This window comes from Phallusia mammillata, chromosome 3 (assembly GCF_965637545.1).
Source record: "Phallusia mammillata chromosome 3, kaPhaMamm4.hap1.1, whole genome shotgun sequence".
In the NCBI taxonomy this organism is placed as follows: Eukaryota; Metazoa; Chordata; class Ascidiacea; order Phlebobranchia; family Ascidiidae; genus Phallusia; species Phallusia mammillata.
In genome coordinates this window covers 13,886,882-13,907,977 of record NC_137254.1, presented here as the reverse complement: position 1 = coordinate 13,907,977, position 21,096 = coordinate 13,886,882, and the positions used below count along the sequence as shown (strand labels likewise).

General features: G+C 37.2%; 2 protein-coding genes across 2 annotated transcripts; both read right to left on the bottom strand.

Moving 5' to 3' along the window:
* Positions 1–1,690: 1,690 nt before the first annotated feature.
* Positions 1,691–4,415, bottom strand: LOC145219006 (uncharacterized). The gene has a single exon (XM_080086423.1). The coding sequence runs from the start codon at positions 4,114–4,116 to the stop codon at positions 3,502–3,504; it is 615 nt and encodes a 204-aa protein (XP_079942549.1). The 5' UTR covers positions 4,117–4,415; the 3' UTR covers positions 1,691–3,501.
* A 4,456-nt stretch (positions 4,416–8,871) lies between these two features.
* Positions 8,872–15,307, bottom strand: LOC145219028 (uncharacterized). Its single transcript, XM_080086436.1, has 13 exons — positions 15,224–15,307; positions 14,568–14,734; positions 14,269–14,419; positions 13,820–13,995; positions 13,080–13,233; positions 12,693–12,741; positions 11,981–12,149; positions 11,117–11,273; positions 10,735–10,907; positions 10,532–10,602; positions 10,236–10,425; positions 9,796–9,901; positions 8,872–9,214 (listed from the first exon to the last, which is right to left on the bottom strand). The coding sequence occupies exons 1-13, from the start codon at positions 15,249–15,251 to the stop codon at positions 9,060–9,062; spliced, it is 1,746 nt and encodes a 581-aa protein (XP_079942562.1). The 5' UTR covers positions 15,252–15,307; the 3' UTR covers positions 8,872–9,059.
* Positions 15,308–21,096: the final 5,789 nt, after the last annotated feature.

Genomic DNA, 21,096 nt, shown 5'->3' with positions numbered 1-21,096 from the left:
ACATTCCTTAAATAACTTTGGTTATTTTTACGTGCAAAGTGTGCCGCGGAAGGAAATTTTTGTTTTTTAATGTGCTGCATGCTTAAAAAGTTTGAGAACCACTCTTCTACGTGTAGAAAGTTGATGCTGTTATTTAAAAAAGCAGTTTAATACTAGGACATAGTTTGATGTATTAGGAAGTTTAAATGATGAACAAGTTATATCAACCTGCAACCAAGAAGGACCTGTATGCACTGTGCTTGGTAAGACTTACTTATTTTATGTTACCAATCAATTTTTTAAAGCCTTTTTTAACCTTACAGAGTTATAATGTTTTAATTGTGTTTGATCATTTGTGTGTGCTTCTCTGCATTCTTTCCTTGTTTAATCACTTACAAGTACTTCTTCAGCAAACCAGTTGATGATTCTGTTTATGTATGCAAATGGAGTGATTGCGTTAATACTGTGACTCTATCTTGTCTGTTTTCAATACAAAAATTTGCGCTGTTTTTAAACTACTACTAGTGATTTTATTACACAGTCAATGCACAGAAATGATAGAATATAGTTAAACCTCTGCAAATGTTTTCAATGAAGTATTCAGTAACAGTTAATGCACCAGGGGCGGCATTATGAACACTTCCTCGCTCGCTAACTTACCGAGCTCGGTAAAAAAATCTTTAGCGAGGAACTCGGTGAAGTATTTGGTATTACGAAGTGTCCTCGCAAACGCCTCGCTAAAGCCTGACGCAAATACGAGAGAATGCGTCAAAATCGTAAGAAAAAAGACGTCTGACTCGGCGAAATCGTCACGCCACGCTAGGCGACACCTTGCGACAAACAATTTTAGCCTGTCATTTATGCTGTTTTTTATGTAAATTTGCAATATAACCTCAAAATGTTTGGATTTCCTAATTTACGAAGAGTTTGGAAGTTGTTTATTTGATTTTATAAGTAGCATAAGAACATTAAGGAACATTACAAGAATTTATTGAAACGTGGACAACAGTTGAAATGAAAGCTTCGTATCATAGAAAAGGTGCAAAACATCTTTTGGTATATTTTTTGTGAAAAGAAAACGTTGGAGCTTCATAATAATACGGTAAGATCTGTGATTAACGGAAGTTTGCACTTTATAAAATGATTTACAATTTCTAACTGGTGACATTGGGGTGATTTTCATTTATGTTTGAAACAATGACAACTTTATTATGCCTAAACACATGTTTTGTACAACTTATTTCATAAGGTTTTATGGTTTGCATCTTTAATTAACCATCCCAATATCACATATTAATTTTTAATTACAGATTTAAAACAAAATAAGAACCAGTGTCCTCATTACAAAGAGACAGACCAAAACCATGATGCAGAAAGAGGCTTGCTGGACACACACACAAAATAAGTCCAAATTGTAGCATTGTGACCAAAATTACAGGTCAAATTTGACTGCTAAAAAGCTGAATAAAGTACAATCAGCCTTAGGCACTTAAAAATTACATTTTGTTCAGTGTTAATACTGTACATGGTGTTTGTACTATGTGCATTAGTGTTTCTGTGTATTACCTACCTCGCAAGGAATATTAGAACAACTCATTTGTCAATTTGTTCAAAATTTTTGTGTTTTATTTGTTTTCTCGTTTCAATTTTATTCATGTAATGCCACACTGTCATTGTTTCTAATAAACACAAGTACATGCTGTTTGAATAATCATGTTATTAAAATGGAATCACTTCAGTATCTGGCAATATTGTCATGCAGATCATTGCATTTATTGTGGAGGTTCCTCAATGGCAGTGTTTGCAGGCAGAGATTTGAGACACATTATAAAACGGACAAGTACTTAAAAAAATACTTGACAATGTTATAAATTAAACACAAAATAACTTCTGTGAGCAATAAAAACAACCTATCTTGACACGTTCATCTTATAGCTAGAGTGTTGAAAGAAAATATGGAGGGTGTAAACAATTTTGAGTCACTACCACACGGACGGTTGGTACAATGGCTTAAATGTTTCTTGTTCTTCCGGCATCAGACACTTTTTACCGGAATTTTTGCAATTTATTTTAACTGGAAAATGTGTAAATCCTCGTGAATTGATGGCATCAATCCAATACACTTATTCTTCGCAAACGCCATTTTACAATTAAATTAAAACCGACATTTTTTTATTCGTTTGTACAAACATTTACCAACAAAATACGTAGCCACAATTGATTTCCGACGTGACTGTTTGACTTTGTCAACAACAATTTGGCGTTAGCGAGTGGTCTGAAGTCCTCGTTAGTTAGCGAGGAGTTTAGCGAGGTCCGGTTAGCGAGACGGGGGTTCGTAATACCAAATCTCAACTTAACGAGGTCGTGCGTAAATACCGAGCTCGCTAAACTTAGCGAGATGTGTTCGTAATGCCGCCCCAGAACAAGTAAAATAGACAGAAGATGTACATATCACTATTTGCAAAATTCATATCATCACAACCTTCAAGAAGTATTTTCAATGATAGTTATAAGTACTACTGGATTCTAAGTATCTTGTAAAGGAAGCATGTGCAGCCTGAGCCAGCATTACTCAAACCATTGGAGAATTGTCTGTTCTTTCAGTCAAAACATGGCCCTCCCAGCAGGCACCGCGCCGTCGAAATGAGGTTCGGAACAGACGTCGTTTCCACTAAGATTTTTTGGTCGAAAATGCAACAAAATTTAGGAATTTCGACGTCTAACAACGACTTCAGTTTCTTGACTTTAACTGACGTTGAAATCGCGTCTATTACCGACGTCTTTTTGCATACATTCTTAAGTCGAAAATGCAACAAAATTTTGGAATTTCGACATCTAACAACGACGTCAGTTTTTCGACTTTTACTGACGTTGAAATCGCGTCTATTACCGACGTCTTTTTGCATACATTCTTAAGTCGAAAATGCAACAAAATTTAGGAATTTCGACGTCTAACAACGACGTCAGTTTTTCGACTTTTACTGACGTTGAAATCGCGTCTATTACCGACATCTTTTTGCTACACATGTTAAGGTTGGGTAAACATAAATGCTATTCACAGGATCTGTCCCTCTAATAGTAGGCATGTAAATATCCACGATCACTGAGTCAAAATTCTTTCAGTAAATGAAGCAAGTGCTTCTGACTCAAAATCATTAGACAATGTGTTGGTATATTCGAGATATATATTTCACCTATTCAGGCATCGTCAGTCTCTAAAAACTGCAAACAACGAAAGTAAATTAAAAGAGAACAGATGTAAAAGCAAACAAAATAAAATAGTAAAAAACTTAAAACACTAAAAGCATTTATGTCTAGTTTGGTTAACACAGTTTACACGAGCACAAAAGCGTAAAGTAACGAGGACGAAAAAACAGACGCAACGGCGGAAAAAAGGAGAAAAGGTGAGAGGCGTAAAACGGAAAAAGATAACGTCAACAGACACGCGCAAGATTAGAAATAACTCTGCGGATCAGCGCAATCTAGGTAAAACCGTTTTTTGAATATTGATAGTGGCCTGTGTTATTTTAAGCCACTTGGTACACATGCATCCAGGTCTTTAGGTGCCGGCTGCTGTAGAAACGTTACGCTAAAACATTGTGTTATGTCGGGGTGTGTTGAAAAAACTGCTGTGTGTTTTGTGGCGTAGTGGTGCAATAATGCTGCATTGTCATTTTCCTCATTTACTTTGTGTTCTTTCCATGTGGATCTGTGATGTGTCCAACGGGTGCTAAACCGTTTTTTTGTTTGTCCAATGTATTGCGCGCTGCATATGTTGCAAGTAGCCGCATATATGCCGTAGCACTTGCAGTCCAGGTCTTGCTTCAATTCTAAAACTTGTCCGTGTGTTGTGACCTTGCGCTGTTTATAAACAATGCTCTTATGACTACCATGATTGCCACACAAAGCACACTTTTCGCAAGGGCGCGACTGGCCGACGGGCTGTTTTGACGCATGGGCCAAGCTTCTGTAATTAGTCAGGAGGTTCCCCAGGGTACTTGCTCTTTTATAAACTACAGTCGCAGAAAGTTGTAAGTCCCTTTCCTTAGCTGTTAACTTTAAGGCCTGTGGGAAAGCTGTACCCCAAGCTATCCTTGGTTTGCGGGATCGACAAGTTGGTGACGCGAACCGTTTCATCCAAGTTTTCGAAACACTTAAACACTGTTCTGTAATGCTTTTTAGTACGGTTGGCGTCAAACAGTCGAGTAGTCGGTTCCACAAGGTTCCGGGCCCCACTGCAAAGCACTTCGCCAATACCAACCCAGCATATGTATATCCGCTGTTTAAAACTCACAAACTGCGAAAGGATGTCCTAAAGGAAGTGACAGCTTTAGAGATCCCGGTCAGACTAGTACAAGCAGCAGGGAATACCTACCTCTCTCGCTGTACAATGTTTTTAGAATCTTTGCTTAAGCCAATTTGCATAGATTACTGTACCAAATGTGTCAATGAATACTGCAAGGACACTCAAGACTATCTTAAAGCATTGGTTGCGTGGCAGTTGCAAACTAGTCAGTTGCATCAAGAAACACCAGAACTATTTATTGCGGCTGCAGATGTTGTCGGACTTTATCCTAACATCCCTAGAGATTTGATAACGAAGTATCTTTCTCGAGCCCTTCGTCGTCACACTGCGATCCCGACCACGGCTCGTAAGTGCATTGTCGAATTTCTAATATTTACGATAAATAATGCAATTATACAGTACGGCGGAAAGGCATACAAACAGAAAGAGGGCATTGCCACCGGTGAGAACCATTCTGTTTCCCTAGCCAACATAGCTATGCACTATGTTGTGGAGTCGGTCGCCCCAGCAATAAGAAAAGCTGAGATATTTAAAAGGTACATCGACGATATTCTGTGGATTTCGTTTGGACGGGAAGCCACCAAGGAAATAAAGTCAGCGTTGCAAGCTGCTTTTCACAAATCCGGTTTAAAGCTCACATTTCGGGAATTTTCCAATAGAGATCGGAAAGGGAGTGTGGAATTTCTTGATGTTTTGCACTGCTATTTAAGTGTTACAAAGTTACATTTCGTCACCAAAGACCACGTGAAAGAAACAAGCAAACACCGTTGCTTCCTGCACGGAACTTCCCATCACCCTTCACATGTATTGCGGGGCATTGTGTTGGGTGAGGCCAGCAGATTAAGAAGGCTGAATGAGTTGGACAAAGACTATTTCACCAGTCTGGAACGACTCAGGGAAAAGTGCCAAAGTTCTGCGTTTCCCGAACGCATTACAGAACAGTGTTTAAGTGTTTCGAAAACTTGGATGAAACGGTTCGCGTCACCAACTTGTCGATCCCGCAAACCAAGGATAGCTTGGGGTACAGCTTTCCCACAGGCCTTGAAGCTAACAGCTAAGAAAAGGGACTTACAACTTTCTGCGACTGTAGTTTATAAAAGAGCAAGTACCCTGGGGAACCTTCTGACTAATTACAGAAGCTTGGCCCATGCGTCAAAACAGCCCGTCGGCCAGTCGAGCCCTTGCGAAATGTGTGCTTTGTGTGGCAATCATGGTAGTCATAAGAGCATGGTTTATAAACAGCGCAAGTTCACAACACACGGACAAGTTTTAGAATTGAAGCAAGACCTGGACTGCAAGTGCTACGGCATATATGCGGCTATGTTGCCTGCCAAGGAATTTCATGCAAACTATGTTGAAATAGCAAAAGTGCTGGAACTTGTTTCACTCAATAACTAAGATTTAAAATGTAGTTTACAAAATGTTTTGAGTAATTTAACTCACCTGTATCTTATAAAATTAAGTATGATCAGCTTTTCCTGACATTGCCAACAGAAACAAAACTTGATTTTAGGGTGCTGAATCTTGCTCTTAGATAATTCATGGCGTACAGGCTGCACAACTTATTATTCAGTTCTGTTAATATTTGTATGCATACATCTACTGCAATGCCTATCAAATCACTATACTGAATGCCAGCAATATACATCCGTTGGCAAAAGTACTTCTCAGTTCCAAATTAAGCTCTAATATAATGTTTTAACTCGACTTTCGAATATAAATGCGCTGTTCGGCATTTTCAAGCTTGCAATACATGTAAACGGTTCACAACAAAAACATGGCCTAAACTAAGTTCAAACCACCTGAATGAGATGGCCTAAAAAAATTCCAAGCAATTTTGCTGCGTCACGTTTTTCACTTCCAAATATCACATGACCCAAATCCGGAAGGAAGTAGCCATCTTGTTAGATTCATGTCTAAAATACTCAAAAAAGCACGCAAACCACTTATTTTGCCACTTAGTAATGATTTATTTTAACACTAACTTAATAACGTATATCCAGTACACCTACACTAATGCACATTACAGTCAATCTACGCATATTTATAGGTTATTACACACCCGAATACATGCGTCCTATTAATCTACAAATCATATCTGCAAAAATCGCTATACAAATGCCTAAAACAAAAATTCTTATCATTTTTCCACTCTCTCCCCATTGCCTGCAATGCATTTTTGGGGGTTATTTTTCAGCCGCCATTACGCTTCAATTTGCTTCAACCGTGACGGCCAGTAGCGCAATCCAGTGTTTATAGAGATCAGTGGATGTGTAGTTCCCATGTAAACTTTAAAAACTACTTTGCACAACCGTTTTTTAAGCCATATTGCTTAGTTACAGTACAAACAAATCACCGAAAGCAGCAATACCACACCTTACTCTGCCACGTTATATACACACAAAAAATGCATCAGCTTCTACGAAACAAATAATGTTAAAATAAAAGTGTAAAGCGTCCACCCACTTGTTCTTAGCTTACACACTGAACGCTGCATTGTTTTGTATTGATTTAAAAAATTTGACCAACTCATCAACCGAACATTGGACATTTGTTTTATCCATTTTAGCCAGTTTACGTTTTGTAAATGCCCTGTAGAATTAAGCATCTCATGATCTCCCCAATATTACATACACCTTCACTCACCATTTCATCAATTTTTGTAATGAATTGTGAAGTAATTAACTACATAAACGTAATAATGTTTAAACAATTAAACGTGAAAACTACAACTGAGGAAGGCAACAAGGAAAACGAGACTTTAAGCGTAACTAATGCTGTAATTAAACAATGCAAGAATGCAAATAACGCTTAGGCAAAGAGTGAGCAGAATACAATGCGAAGCCCACGAGCGTAAATTGCTCAGTAGCTCGCTGCGATTCGCTTGTCAACCACTTGAAGATATCCTGCAGACTAAAGCAAATAGAAATATTTCTTTAATTCACTAGACGACATTTTTTAACTTTTTCATTATTTTTTTCAAACAAATAATTGAGTTTACCTAATTTGATTATGCTGATCCCGAATTTGCAGTCAGAATTCACCTACACATCACACATTTTTGCAAAAATTGAATGAAAAGTTAACTCAAAAATGGTTGTATTAAGTGCGCTTGTGCCCTATTACAGGTCAAGAGCTCCGTACGTGAAACGAAACACAGCCTACAAGGCGCTTAAATTACTCAATTGGATATAAGATTTTGTCAGCTTAAACCTTAACCCTCTAAACCCAGGCTCTAGACCCTAATACCATATAATTATGTTCATTAACTTAATAAATTTTTGATTCAAACAACTTTTCTTTCTTATTGGACAAAGAGGTACCAGTCACTGGGAATATACATAGTACACAATTTCTCTATAAGACCTTGAACATCCACACAATAGACTAAAAAGGGTTCGGAGGCAAACAAGCGTATGTATTCACTTTGACGATGCTTATACCAAGCAAAAGCTTATACAATCAAAAATAACCATGACCCAACAGCAAGGAATACTTCATAGAACCGCTTGTTATTATTAGTAAAATGCAAAATTGTAAATCACAAATTATAAAAAAGCGACCTTATATTCGTAATCAGCATGAGCAAATTATATTAGAAGTCACCATTTTCGCCAGAAAATAAAAATCATGTCGGCCAGTGAACAATTAACACAACCAATACAATATCCAACAAATTGGAAGCTATTTTTTATAATTATTTGTGTTTGGCAAACATACTTCTCCAATCGCATGACCTCGGTGATCGTCACTGCTGTGAAAGGCAATCCTACAGGCAAATTCCTTCTACAGAGATTATTTTGCATCACTTTTTTTCAAAAAGCCTTTTTTGGGGGGGTATTCTGATCTGGCATCTTCCTGATATTAAACAAAGCCATATTTTGTCTTACTGATAAAGCATTAATATATTCACACCAAATTGGGGAAACCTCAGCCCTTCCTGTACAATTATTTTTGCTTTGTAATTTTTTACCTTGAATACACACTTATAAATGACAACACAGCTATTTTAAGTCTTTGCTTGTAGTTATGGTCACGAGACACCATCTTGCCTGATGGCACTCCAGCCACACACTTTCTACAATAACGTATAGGACTAAACCTTTGCCCCAGTGTACATCACCTTTTAAGATATATGTGCATAAAATTAAAACATTACCACTTTTTGACAAACACAACAATAAACATATCGTGGAACTTTCTATTGTTTTTGTCCGTATTTTTTTCTGTCTAAAGCTGGTTTGTTATACGCGTTTGGTCGAGAAACAGTGCCTCATTTTTTTAAATCAGACGTTAGTTATTAATCCATGTTAGATGTTAGCTATTGATCTAAAGCTGATCCTCCTGAAGGTTGACCCCAAATAACCCAGCGGTTCACCCACAGGCCCCTGACCATAGTACATGATCTCGGAGTTTCATGCTTCGTTGGTCGGGGCAATGTAAGATATGCTAAATAATTTTCTAACTTTTTATTGGATTCACCCACTTTGCACCCCTTTAACCCTGAAATAGGTTTTAGTTTTACCAGGCCGTTATTCAAACGGAAACCATTTATCTTTTGGGGGGCTCAAACTGAACACACGCAGTTTTAATTGCATCCGATTATATTCTGCTACAGCAACGAAATTTTTTTTTGACAAAGCATATTTCTGAAACAATAAAGCATGTACTGTAAAACCGAGTTTTAATTTGTTGTTTTGAGGACAAATGATAAAAAAATTAATTGTTTTTGTGTCAAAGGAATAATACATTGTTGAGTATTTGAGAAATTTATCTACAGACCAATTTGTTTAGACTTTCGATCTTGGGCAAATATGGCCCATATGAGATAACCGGCTCCGATAATTACAGCAACCAGAAGAACAAACATCACAAGATGGAAGACATTGTCAGCTGCTTCATTGGTTTTATCTCTGTCTCCTGAAGTGTCTGCAATAAAAAATAAAAACATTATAAAATACATATGTGTGCAAGAGCATATAAATTGTTACTACAACCAGACTTCGAACCTTCATGCTGACCAACAAAACTCTTACACATGTAAATACATCGCAATACGACCAATCTCAATGGCGAACCGATCTGGTTCTTTTTCTTAATAAACTGATTTGATTCAGTGCGACAAGACATGGAGCAAAATTAGCCGATGGTGGGGTTCAAACCCACCAAACAATGTTTACTTGATTAATATTTTACATTTTGTATTTTGGAAGTAAATTCAGTTTCTATATTCTCGTTATAGGATAGTCGAGTATGTTTCTTGCGGTAAGAACTACGTAAGAAAGCGAAACACAATAGAGGACAAGCCAAACAAGTTAACGTTTAATTTCGTTTGAAGTGTTTGGGCGACAGACGTATTCGAAAAATTGTGGTCCCGGTCTAGGTCACATGTCCCGATTGGTTTGACTTGATCAATATAATAATTTGCTTCGTTAAAACAGAACTGCAGTATTAGTCATTGAAATAAGTTAATACGTACGAAAATTTACATTTACTTATTGCCATGTTACCTTGCAACAAATACTTGGTGTTTTGAAAGATGTGAACTGGCCCCGCAGAAAGTCGTTGGTTGCGTCCATTGTTGTCAACAGATCGTCGTCCTACACCTCCACATGTCTGCGAACAGGCTAATATTAATGCTTACCTATTAGTGTTATGTTTATGGTCAAGAACTTAAGTAGAATCTAAATAAACTTTGGTAAAGAGTTACACTCTCGCCTTTTTTTCCTGAACAAAAAACTTGAGCAGCATTGCACAAACCCAGTGAAATCTCATTGATTGAACTAAATTTAAGTTAACAACTAATTGAATGTTAAAAAGTTCTTTTCAAAGATCCACACTACTTGCAGTAAGGCAAGCAGCTCGAAGACATACCCGTTATGAGCATAACGCATCCGGTTATTGCCAATCCGCCCGAACACAATAAGAGAAACAAACAAACTCAACTTACCTGTCCAGGGCATTGTCCAGTTGAATTTTGACAGACGGTCACGTCGCAGTGGATGTAGATAAATTGTTCTGCATCGGTAAAGTTTGTCCACAAAAAGCTCATCAGCTTGAACGTTGCAACGTTGGATTCGTAATTTCGGATCAACATCTTTGCATCAGCTGTCTCGCTTCCACTGGGTGGCGCAACGCATCTAATAATTATATTCACATAAATTTATGCAAAGTGATATAATATGTGCCGTTTAATTTCGGAAAACCAAGTACCCACACTACAAACTGAATAGAAGTAAAGCTTACCCGCTTATAATAACCGGGTAGCTCGGCAAACTACTGGAGTTTTCAACGCGTGTCGCCCAACATTCTTCAAGCTGTATGCAAAATTGTACTAAAATCAAATGTACAATCTAAGTAGCACCCAAATGATGCTTATATTGTTAGCATTGTATGAAACACGAACTATAATTTATTAACCTTTGTTACCTCAATGTATTTGCTTTTACCTGTATAATGAAGTCGTCGTTGCTTGCAGAAACGTCATTGAGTTTAACTGCACCAAATATGTAGTTGGGCACAGCGACTTCCCCTGCCAAGCTCTCATTAAAATGTCCGTTTGTAAAAAGATTTAGAGCAACATCAAAATGTCCTGTATTCTTAGCCGAAATTTCAATGGATCTGCACATTGTTTGTTTTAAAAATAAAATAAAAATAAGACTGATCTATAAAGATATTTTAAAACTGCAATTTAGTTTTCGTGTTTTTATTGGCTACTTTATCGAGTTGTTGGGATGGTAGTGATAATAAAACTAACACTCCACACAAAAACAATTACAAATGTGACAAAAATATTGGATTCGTGTGACATGTGACCAAGTGGTCTCCTTACCCGGCGTGGTTGGATGTTGGATGACGAAAGAAGTAGTTTCGAGTCAAATAAACAAGTCACATTTAGCTTGTTTTGAACTTCGCGTTGAATCACGGCAGTGGACGGAGCTAGGAATCTCCAGATCAGGAAAGACACTGACACCACATCGTTCTCATTCTGTTAATACAAAAACGTACGTAATTAATTTTTATACGAACGCAATAAAGTTACAAAACAAATCCATGGTCATACTTTATTTTATTTGGCGAGATAAATATAAACACATTTGGTCTTTTCTAATTTCCTTTTTTATTGTAGAAAAGTAACCGATAATTTGTCTAAGTCCAGGGGTGCACAAACTTTTCGCTACGATAGCCGCATCGCAGAACCTTATTTCACCAGCGGTCGTCAATTATCTGCTTGTTTTTGTTTTAAAATACTGATGTGAGTCAATAGGTTTGTCCCACATATATACACCATATAATGGCGTCCAAAAAGCTCAGATTAATTTTTAACTTGTAGATCGAGCTGAACAGTCTGACGACCAGTCTTAGCTCCTTATGGTGTCGTAATCTATATTGAGACACAAGTGGTGCCTTTTTGCATTGTTTTGTTTTCACACAATAGGTGTATAAAAGTAGGTAATACTCTTAACAGTCTTACAAAATCTGTTTGGAGCTGTTTAAAAGTCAAAATATTTATCATATTTATCACAAGTATTATTTACGTCACGACCGCCAGTAGGTATATTTTACTAAATATATTTACGGCCACACAAACTCAACCATGTAGCCGCATGCGGCCTACGGCCGCTGGTTGGGCACCCCTGGTCGAAGCGTTGTCAATCTTTTCACACACCGTTAATACATAAAATAGCTTGTTACCTTGTAGTCACCTTCACACAAATGTCCAATGTCGAACACATACACCGGGTCTGGCCCCGTCACCTTGCATTTGGCATTGAGCTGAGAAAGGGGAGTTTCCCTGTCCAATGCGATGTAAAGTGTGTCACCAAGTTCGTAGTCTAATGTGTTTTGTTCAACAAGTGTTAATCTGCAAATATTAGACAGTAGAGTTTTTGTAGAGCAACCTAAAAACACTTTTAATGCAGCATATTAAAATAGAGTGCCCACTACATTAAGAACACGTTTTAGCAGTTAATCTAATGTTTGTTTGGGTTGCGTTAAATTTTTGTTGATGTTGTTTACTCGCTGGTGAAATAACACATATAACGGCATAATTGCACTACAAAATGACCAAGCCGGAAATAGCTTGGCGAGGGTAAAACGTTAGTTGACGCAGAACGGAGACTGTGACGGGTTTTATATATCGGTGACATTTCAATAGATTTATGCGGTTTTATCCATGTGCAACGAAACTGGATTTCGAAATATTTGGTTCTGGCATTTCAACTTTTTATCCACATTTTACTTCATTATACCTTCATAATCGTGCCTATATTTATTTGTACAAAAAAATTGTGCAATGTCTAAAAAACGCTATGGCAAAAAAACAAATTTCGAAAATCACCTAAACATTATGGATTTTTTTAGGGTTTATTTAATGTTACCATCACCCCCTCCCGAAAAAACTTACGGAATGGTCAAACCTTCGGTCTGGCATACACTCGTTGATTGTTCCGTTCCTACAAAAACACTACATAACTTTTAGTCTGCTTACACTTTCAAATCAAAAAACAAGGAATTTGTTGCAATGGATGGTCGTTACCTACCAAAAAAAACGATAAGTTTTATTTCCCCTTTTCTACAACATAAAACATTACAGCTTTATGCCTGAAGTAATGAAACGACAAATCACCAAAAAGTGTATATAAATTAAAAATAATCTCAATTACCTAGAGGGTAAATCGTTTTAAATCATTTCCATCGGTATTAACTTTTGAAACTGTACCTAGCATTTTCATTGTAAGATTTGTGTTTTTGTCTTTTTTGAAAAATGCGTTTTGAAACAAATTGCACAAACCTGATCGAAAGTTGACCGTCGCATTAAATCCCTGCTTAGCACGAAAATGATCGCTGGCAAAAATAAGAGTAAGATTTGTTGCGGTAACTGTGTGATTCAAACCCCCATCATAATCACCAGTCAATCTTTCTACATTTCCTTGATCGTCTTTGAACTGAAAATAATGTTAAACTAGTGAACCATTGTAAAATTCTGGTACAAATCGGGGGCGCATAAAACGTGACAGGGCAGACAAAACTATGAGGCCGTAATACACATCTGGGGTCGGTTAATTGAATAAAACTTTTTGTCAGAACTTTGGTTTCAAAAACCACTCTGATGTGTTTCGTGGGTCTGGATAGATTTGTTAGCAGCATAGTTACCATTAATTACAAATACTAAATAAACAGACAACATACAATGTGCAATGTATGTGGTGTCGCAATAGACAGTCAGACTAAAAACAAAAACTTCTGTTGGTGAAATGGAAATCTGTAATGCGAGAGTCTATGGAAAAAAGTTGTGCACTCCTGGTTTCAATAAAAGTTTTATGTTAAGCCAGTAAACGACTTTTGTTGTTAAAAAAACAAGCTTGATTAGGATCTGACTGCAAAACCTTCCCATTTTATATTGTTAAATGTAATCTCGGGTCAAAATCGGACTTGAAAATGTGAACCCAGATCAAACTTAGACTTGACTAGATTTGGTTCGGTCTGTTTTGGTTCTGATTTGGATTTAAAAACAAATAACCACTCACTTACGTATAAAAGGTCAAAGTTATTCTCAATGGAAAAAGTGGAAAACTGAAACACCAGGGAAGTGCTTCTTTCCAATTGAAATCTCCAGACACAACCGAGAAAAATTGAATAGTTACTCGGAAAGTTCGGAGACATTAAGTTATAAACCGGGCCGGTAGCGTCTTCACCGCACAATGAAGCTAAAATAAATACAAAACATCAATGTCTAACTCCATATTTGGTTAAACTGTTACACTAAAAACATAAGATTGTTTTAGCCTGGCTGCGCGAACCTCTACCCTTAATGTTTTGTCACCAGTTTCACTGATGGGACTAAACAGAACGAAACGTTATGCCTGTAGCTTGCTTATCACAAAAGAACACACTATAAACTTCTTCTCCTGACTCCGAAATGACTTCTTATATTTGCACAGAACTGAACCTTTGTGGAAAACCTGTTAAATCCGACTTACCGGCGTGCAGAACAATTTTTGGAGTTCCAGTTGTAAGGTTTGTGACACAAGGTATATAAGCAGACGAGCTTTCAACGAAAACCGGCCAAGATAAGCCTCCACCTTCCAACGTTCCAGCCAATGTACCCTGATCGTCTGATCCCTCATAATTCTACATAAATTAACTAGCGGCTTGCAATACGATGCAGAAAGCCCGACGGGACTCATTGTGTGCACAACGTCCGCTCCAGTGGTTAAAAAGAAAAACACCAACAAAACCGTACGTACCGAATTTAAAGGCTATACTCGTGAGACTTTACCTTACAAAAGTTGTCTGCAGCAAGCTCTCCTCTTCGAAAATACGCAATCAGTCTTGTGGCACCCGTGTTGTCGATAAAACGTCGAGTCCATGTGGTACATTGAGGTAAAATGTTTGCAGAAAAGTGACTTTTGGTTACATCCCTTTCGTGACACAGGCCGTCCGACACTTAACGTAAAATTCACCATTAGAAAAAATACATTTTAAAAATCGAAAATCCCTGAACAATCCTGACACCAATAACATTTTGCTGTGATTTACCAAATGAAAAATAAATTCTGTAACAAGTTTACTGAGCTCTTCTGGCATATGTATTTTGATATCGACGTTTCGACATCCTATACAGGTCATCTTCATCAAGGTAAATAACACCGAATGCAACTAGTACAGTGCACGACAACAAAGGATAAAAAATGTGACGTGATTGCGTTCCATCATTTTTCCTTTTTTATCAGGCACTGTACTAGTCGCATTCGGTGTTATTTACGCTGAAGAAGACGACCTGCATAGGACGTCGAAACGTCGGAAAGAATTTATTTGGTAAATTACAGCAAAATGTCATCCAAGTCTATGAAGTTTGTAAGTTTAATATGCAGCCATTAAAACAAGGCAGTTTCGAACGACTATGCTGTATTGCTTTTGATATGTGCTACCTACCCCAATGCAATAAACTCATTATTGACATTTTGATGGTTTTGTTGGACAAAAGACAACTGCTTTATATCATTAACTATACCTGTTAATATACAATACAAACAAATGATTAAAAACACTGATTTAATACTACTAATACAACTTACAACTACATGTATTTGCACATAAACAAGTACATAAGCATATTCTTGCCTGTCTATCTAACATTTTTTATTTGAACTCGTTTAGTCAAGTTTGGCAACAACTTTGTCTAAATGATTTTAGCAATACCTGTATTATAAAGCTAATCTCCACAGCAACACTTCATGTGCGCCATGCAGGTATCCTTTTTTGCATTATAAAACACTGGTGGCCTAATTAGGCTTACAGCGAAAACACCGCAAGCCCCGTAACACATTGCAGGTGATTCAAACCGGATCAATACAGTTGCGCCGCTTTTCCTGTACCGATGCCGCTACATCTAACTGTGTTAAACGCGTATTACGTAACTCACGTGAATCGTCAGCGTTCTTTTTAAAAAACTGTGTTAAGAGTAAGACTCTAAACATCTATATGTACTAAAACGCATACCAGAAGTTAACCAATGTGATTCGCATAATATATTTTCAGGTTTACAGCTATATTTGTGTCTTAGTAAGTTTTTCAATGTATGTTACGCCCCATTCGATGCTTTATCACACACACAACTTGATATATCTCAAACAACTTTAAATTTATTTCTAATCATTAATTGGTTCCGCAATAAGAAAGTCTCCCGAAAATTTACAGATGCATTCAATCGCAAATAATTGGCGGCGTGGGTCGAAACCAGTTGGAAAACTCCTCTGATGTCACCTGCAGACAGTGTACAATGATTGTTTTTACGCCTGGCTAGTTTTTTAGAGTCAAGTGTTGTGAAAGCTTTGTGTAAATCGTTTCGGCGATTCCAGTATCATAATGCTACCTCTCAGCTAAAATGCTTTGTATATGCATCAGGGTTTTCTCATATACATTAGAACGAACCGCGGCCTACTTAGAGACAGACTTGGAGAACTAGATAATCCTAGTTGCCTAATTAGGCAAATTAAAATGGCGCTAATTCTAATCTAATTTAGAAATATCGAGCAAGCTCTAATTCTAATGTAATTCACAGTTTTAACCAAAGACGCTAGTTTGTCCAACATCATTTTTAGGCATGTGATACGAGCATGTGTTCCGTATCCAAAGCGCACAAAACCACGTAACTAACAAGACAAAACTTCATCACTAAAACATGTTTTTCAGTAAAATTTAGCAATGTGACAAACAGTACCTATACAGTTTTGATTTATAAATCGTAAGCAATACTTCGTTGGCTGTTGTGGCATAATACAATTTGGTAATAAAAGGAAAAACAGTTTGTATGTCAAAGAAAAGGAATTATGCGTAAGTTCACTATGAGTTAACATAATCAGATAATGAAAACCAGTAGTTTCTATGAATACGAGCATTACAAAAATCTCCGGTAAACTGTGTAATTGATCTCACGAGGATGCTTGTATATTACGCCACAAGTGACAAAAGAGGGCACTTGTTTGCGCACAAATAACACTTGTCTTGTCTGTGACCTAACAAACTGGCTTTAGATCAATCCTGGGCGTTGTGATCCTATGAAACTCGGTAATATCAATTCTGAATATGCCCAAAGAAAAACTGTTGTAAGGAGTACATTAACTTTTAATATTACAAAGTTATTAACGCAATTTGGCAACCTAAAAAATGTGGTCGCGGGCCGTAGTTTGGTGACCCCTGATATAGTGTAAAACATGAATATCTTGAAGTTCAAATTTGAAAAAAAATAAAGTTGGTTGGCTTAAATCTAATTCTAGTTTAATTTTTGGTTTTCGAGAAAATGGTAATTCTAATCTAATTTGTAAAAAATGACATGTTCTAATTTTAATTCTAATCTAATTTGGAAAACCGAAAAAAATCTAGTTGTCCAAGTCTGCTTAAAGATTACAGGCGCAAACCATCGCAAGCCCCATAACACAATGCAGGTGATTCAAACCGAATCAATAGAGTTTCGGCGCCGCGGCCGTAACGATGCCGCTGTATCCAACTGTGTTTAACGCGTAATACATAAGACTAAGTATATTTAGTAACTTGTGTTTAAATGTTTCGGTACATTTCTAACCGTTTGGTTTATTACTGAAACCGAAAACATGTTTGTACTTGAATAATGACGATGCCAAGTACAAAGTTAGGCTTGATTTATTGAAATCAATCCAGAAATCCACGCGAAAAGCACGTCCCGCTCATTATCCCGGGATAAACCTGCGTACGATAATAGTTTGTAAACCACGGTGGGAGCTTTTTATCGTTACAATGTTAAGTGCTGTCATTGCAACCGGATTAAGTGGCTTGGTTTAAGCAGAAGTCAATGTGAGGAAACCTTGTGAGATACATTTGTGAAAAATTAAACGGCAATACAACCCTTCATCCAACCGAAAGAAAATGTTTGCTTGCAACAGCGATTTCGTTAAGTGCTGCTGTTTTTGGTTAAAGCCAGCTATTAACATATTTCTTTCCAGTCTGCGGTGCAATGAGTCCGAGTCTTTTTTTAATAGCTGAGAATCAAGAGTCTCTCCATCATATCATTTTATTAAGTGAACGCATGATTTCAGTTTTATTTCTTTTTGTCTAAATTTTACACCGTCTTATTTTTACTTTTCTTGTTTTACAAATCAATTGTGGGAACGTAATGTTTTAAAGTTACCTCCGGTTAGGCACCTTTCTTTCTTTTACAGGCAAAAGTAAGTTATTTTTAATATCATGCGTAGTTAAGACATGTATCCATACCTGGGATCAGCCCTGAAGCATTGCTGTAGACCAGCGATTACGGCACACTCATATAGAAATCAAGGTACGCCCGGCCTATAAAAGCGTTAGGCGGGTTTTAATAGTTTTCAAAAAAATAATATTTCAAATTAATTTCGTAGAATAAGCTAGTTGTTTTGGTGTTTTTTAGAAAATTGCTTCCATAAAATGTTTTATTGTGTTTGTGGTTTTTGAGCAATATAATCAAGTTTAGTTAAAATTGTGACAGTTGATTGTGTTTAGTATCCCTTCTCTTACCGAAATTGGACCGTAACTCAAGAGTTAGTGATAACATAACTTAGTACAAAAAGTAAATTAGACCGGACAGTTAGATTTTCGAAAGTGATTTACAGGTATACAAAGCTTGTACCTCTAACTAAAAATAAGCGTTAAGTTTCAGTCAATGCTGCACAATCTGCGGTCACAGAAACGAGTTTGTGCGGCCGTGAACATATTTATTAAAACATATGTAATGATGGCCTTGACGTAATTAAAACTCCTTTGCCAAATATTTTGATTTTCTGCTGCTCTAAACAGATTTTATGTTACTGAAAAGACTACTACTACCAGGCTAGTAGCTATACGCGTCAGACTTTTTGTGCGCCCATTATGTGCAAACAATACGAAAAAAATAGGTGACATAAGCTCACAATATAGATTATGACGTCACAAACAGTTAAGACTGATCTTCACACTGTGTAGCTTCATCTGTGAATCAAGTTAGAAATTAATCTGGACTTTTGGGGCGCCATTATATATATATAGTATATGAACCTATTTCTTTACAACTGTAATATTGGCGGCTGTTGGTGAAACAAGGATCTGCAAAGCGGCCGTCGTAGCGATAAGGTTGTTTAAGTGAACAAAACGAGATAAAAAATTACATGCGTTGGTCTACATTAAATACACTAAATGCTACCACTTTTTACCTCTAAACAATTTACTCTGTTAGGTGAAAATGTGAAAGCACACGAAGCAGAAAACATCACACAAACATGCGCCACCTAGTGTATAGTCATATCAGTCTTACCATTGCATAAGGGAGTGACGTCACCAGCAGGGCAAGCGTCAGACTCGCACTGTTGCAAAATTGGTTGGCACGTCATCGAAGGGTAGCACTGGAATTCATGACATCTGCAACCCTCAAAATCTAGAAGTGTAGCATGTCGATAAGGTTGAACGCAAACAATGGTTTTAAGTATATTTTGCTCGTAATACAACACGTAATACAATTTCATGTCATATCTAATTGAAACCTCATTTGTTTTTGTAACATAGCAAAAGTACAAGAGAAAAAATAACCACACAAAAAAGCTATGGAAGATCAAATGATTTACCAAATATTCTATCTGGTTTATCAATGTACAAATTTAGTGCATTTCCAATACTTTGCACCGGACATTGTCAACTTTCAAAATGCTGGAAGTAAACTGCGTGAAAATACTTGCTTTGGCTACAGACTACGATGTTAGTTATGTTACTAATCTAAAAATAAATTAATTTGTCAATTACTCGTGCAATTGGTTTCATCGTCAGCGTGCCAACAATCGGTTCTTCTGTTACATTTCATGTGGAGAGGAATACAGGATCCAGATTGGCATTCGAATTCGTCAGCCACACAGTTTTCTGCAACAAGAAACAGAGTTGAATTGATGCGACTTGTTCTGCCGGGTAAAAAATCTTTTATGTGTAAAACAAATCAAATTCACATTAATTTTGTAAACGAAACAATTTTGAGCTTGTAGCGACCTCCCTATGTATCATCACTTGCACGTTCCGATGACGACTCGGACGTGGCGCCACTGCTCAATAAAGCTTCGTCGACCGCTTCACACCCCGCGCACCAAAACATTTCATAAAGGTCATGGAAAAAGCTGTTTGTCTCAAGATTTCCACCTGTTGGTACTACGTCTTGGCACACGGAACAAACTACAGTAGTAATATTAATTTTAGTTGTATAAACTGTGGCCCTGCGAAAGATGCGCATTTAGTACAACGTCGACTTCAGGCTTGGCAAACTCCTAGTACGACACGCAGAGTGATTACAGCACGTGCCTTGTTTGATTCGGTAAAGGGCAGCCTGCAACAGTTGCATTCTCGCAAAATCTTTGCTTTTAATCGTTTGCTTTACCCGGCACTAACTTGTGGCGCGACTTATGTACATGACCCTGGATATTCGTTGTAAATTGGCTATAGAAGCAACCGTGTTCTGGCCAATTTGCGCACCTGAAGCTTGCTCAGAGAACCTGGTACACTACATTAGCAGTGCCCACCCGATCAATCTGTTACACGTTTTAACATGACTGCAGCTGAAGATAGATTAGACCGCTTAAAACTGATTCAATCTCACCATTGCAATTTACTGCGTTATCACAGACGGCATGAGCACACATTGCCTCAATTGAGGCGCAACGATCTGTATACAAACAAACATGTGATGCATTATATGGCGTGGATAAAAATCCTGCAGTTTTCAGGTATTAATGAAATCACGCAACATTCACTGCTGTGCACCTTTTTTATCTATCCTATTGACGCGACGCTTGCTTACCACCTTCTTAATTGATGTTTTGATTTGTTTATATAGCTGATGTGATCATTCATATCACTGATGATGACACGAGCATTGGCGAAAAATAAAGCATGTACAGAATAATGACACATAACTGATTGCAATCAGTGTGTTCCACAAACATTTTTAGTGTTTAAGTTGTAAAAATGTAAAAGCTGTATTAGGTGTAATAATGGATACCGGATTCTTATGTTTAACACGTCTGTCATTTTCCTGAAAAAACACACGAAAAAAATGCAAACAACCTCAACAACATTTAAGCACATTTCTTAACTAAAGAACGACGGCACACAACACTACAATTAATTAAAGATGGGTTTTCAGTCAATACATGCATTTGCATAGTTACTCCTGATAACATACAGTTCCAGCATCTCCACTACAATAAACTACACACCTTACTGTGGAAATACAAACTGATAGGTGTTTTTTCAAATACATTCCAGCGTTACACGACGGCAGATACAGA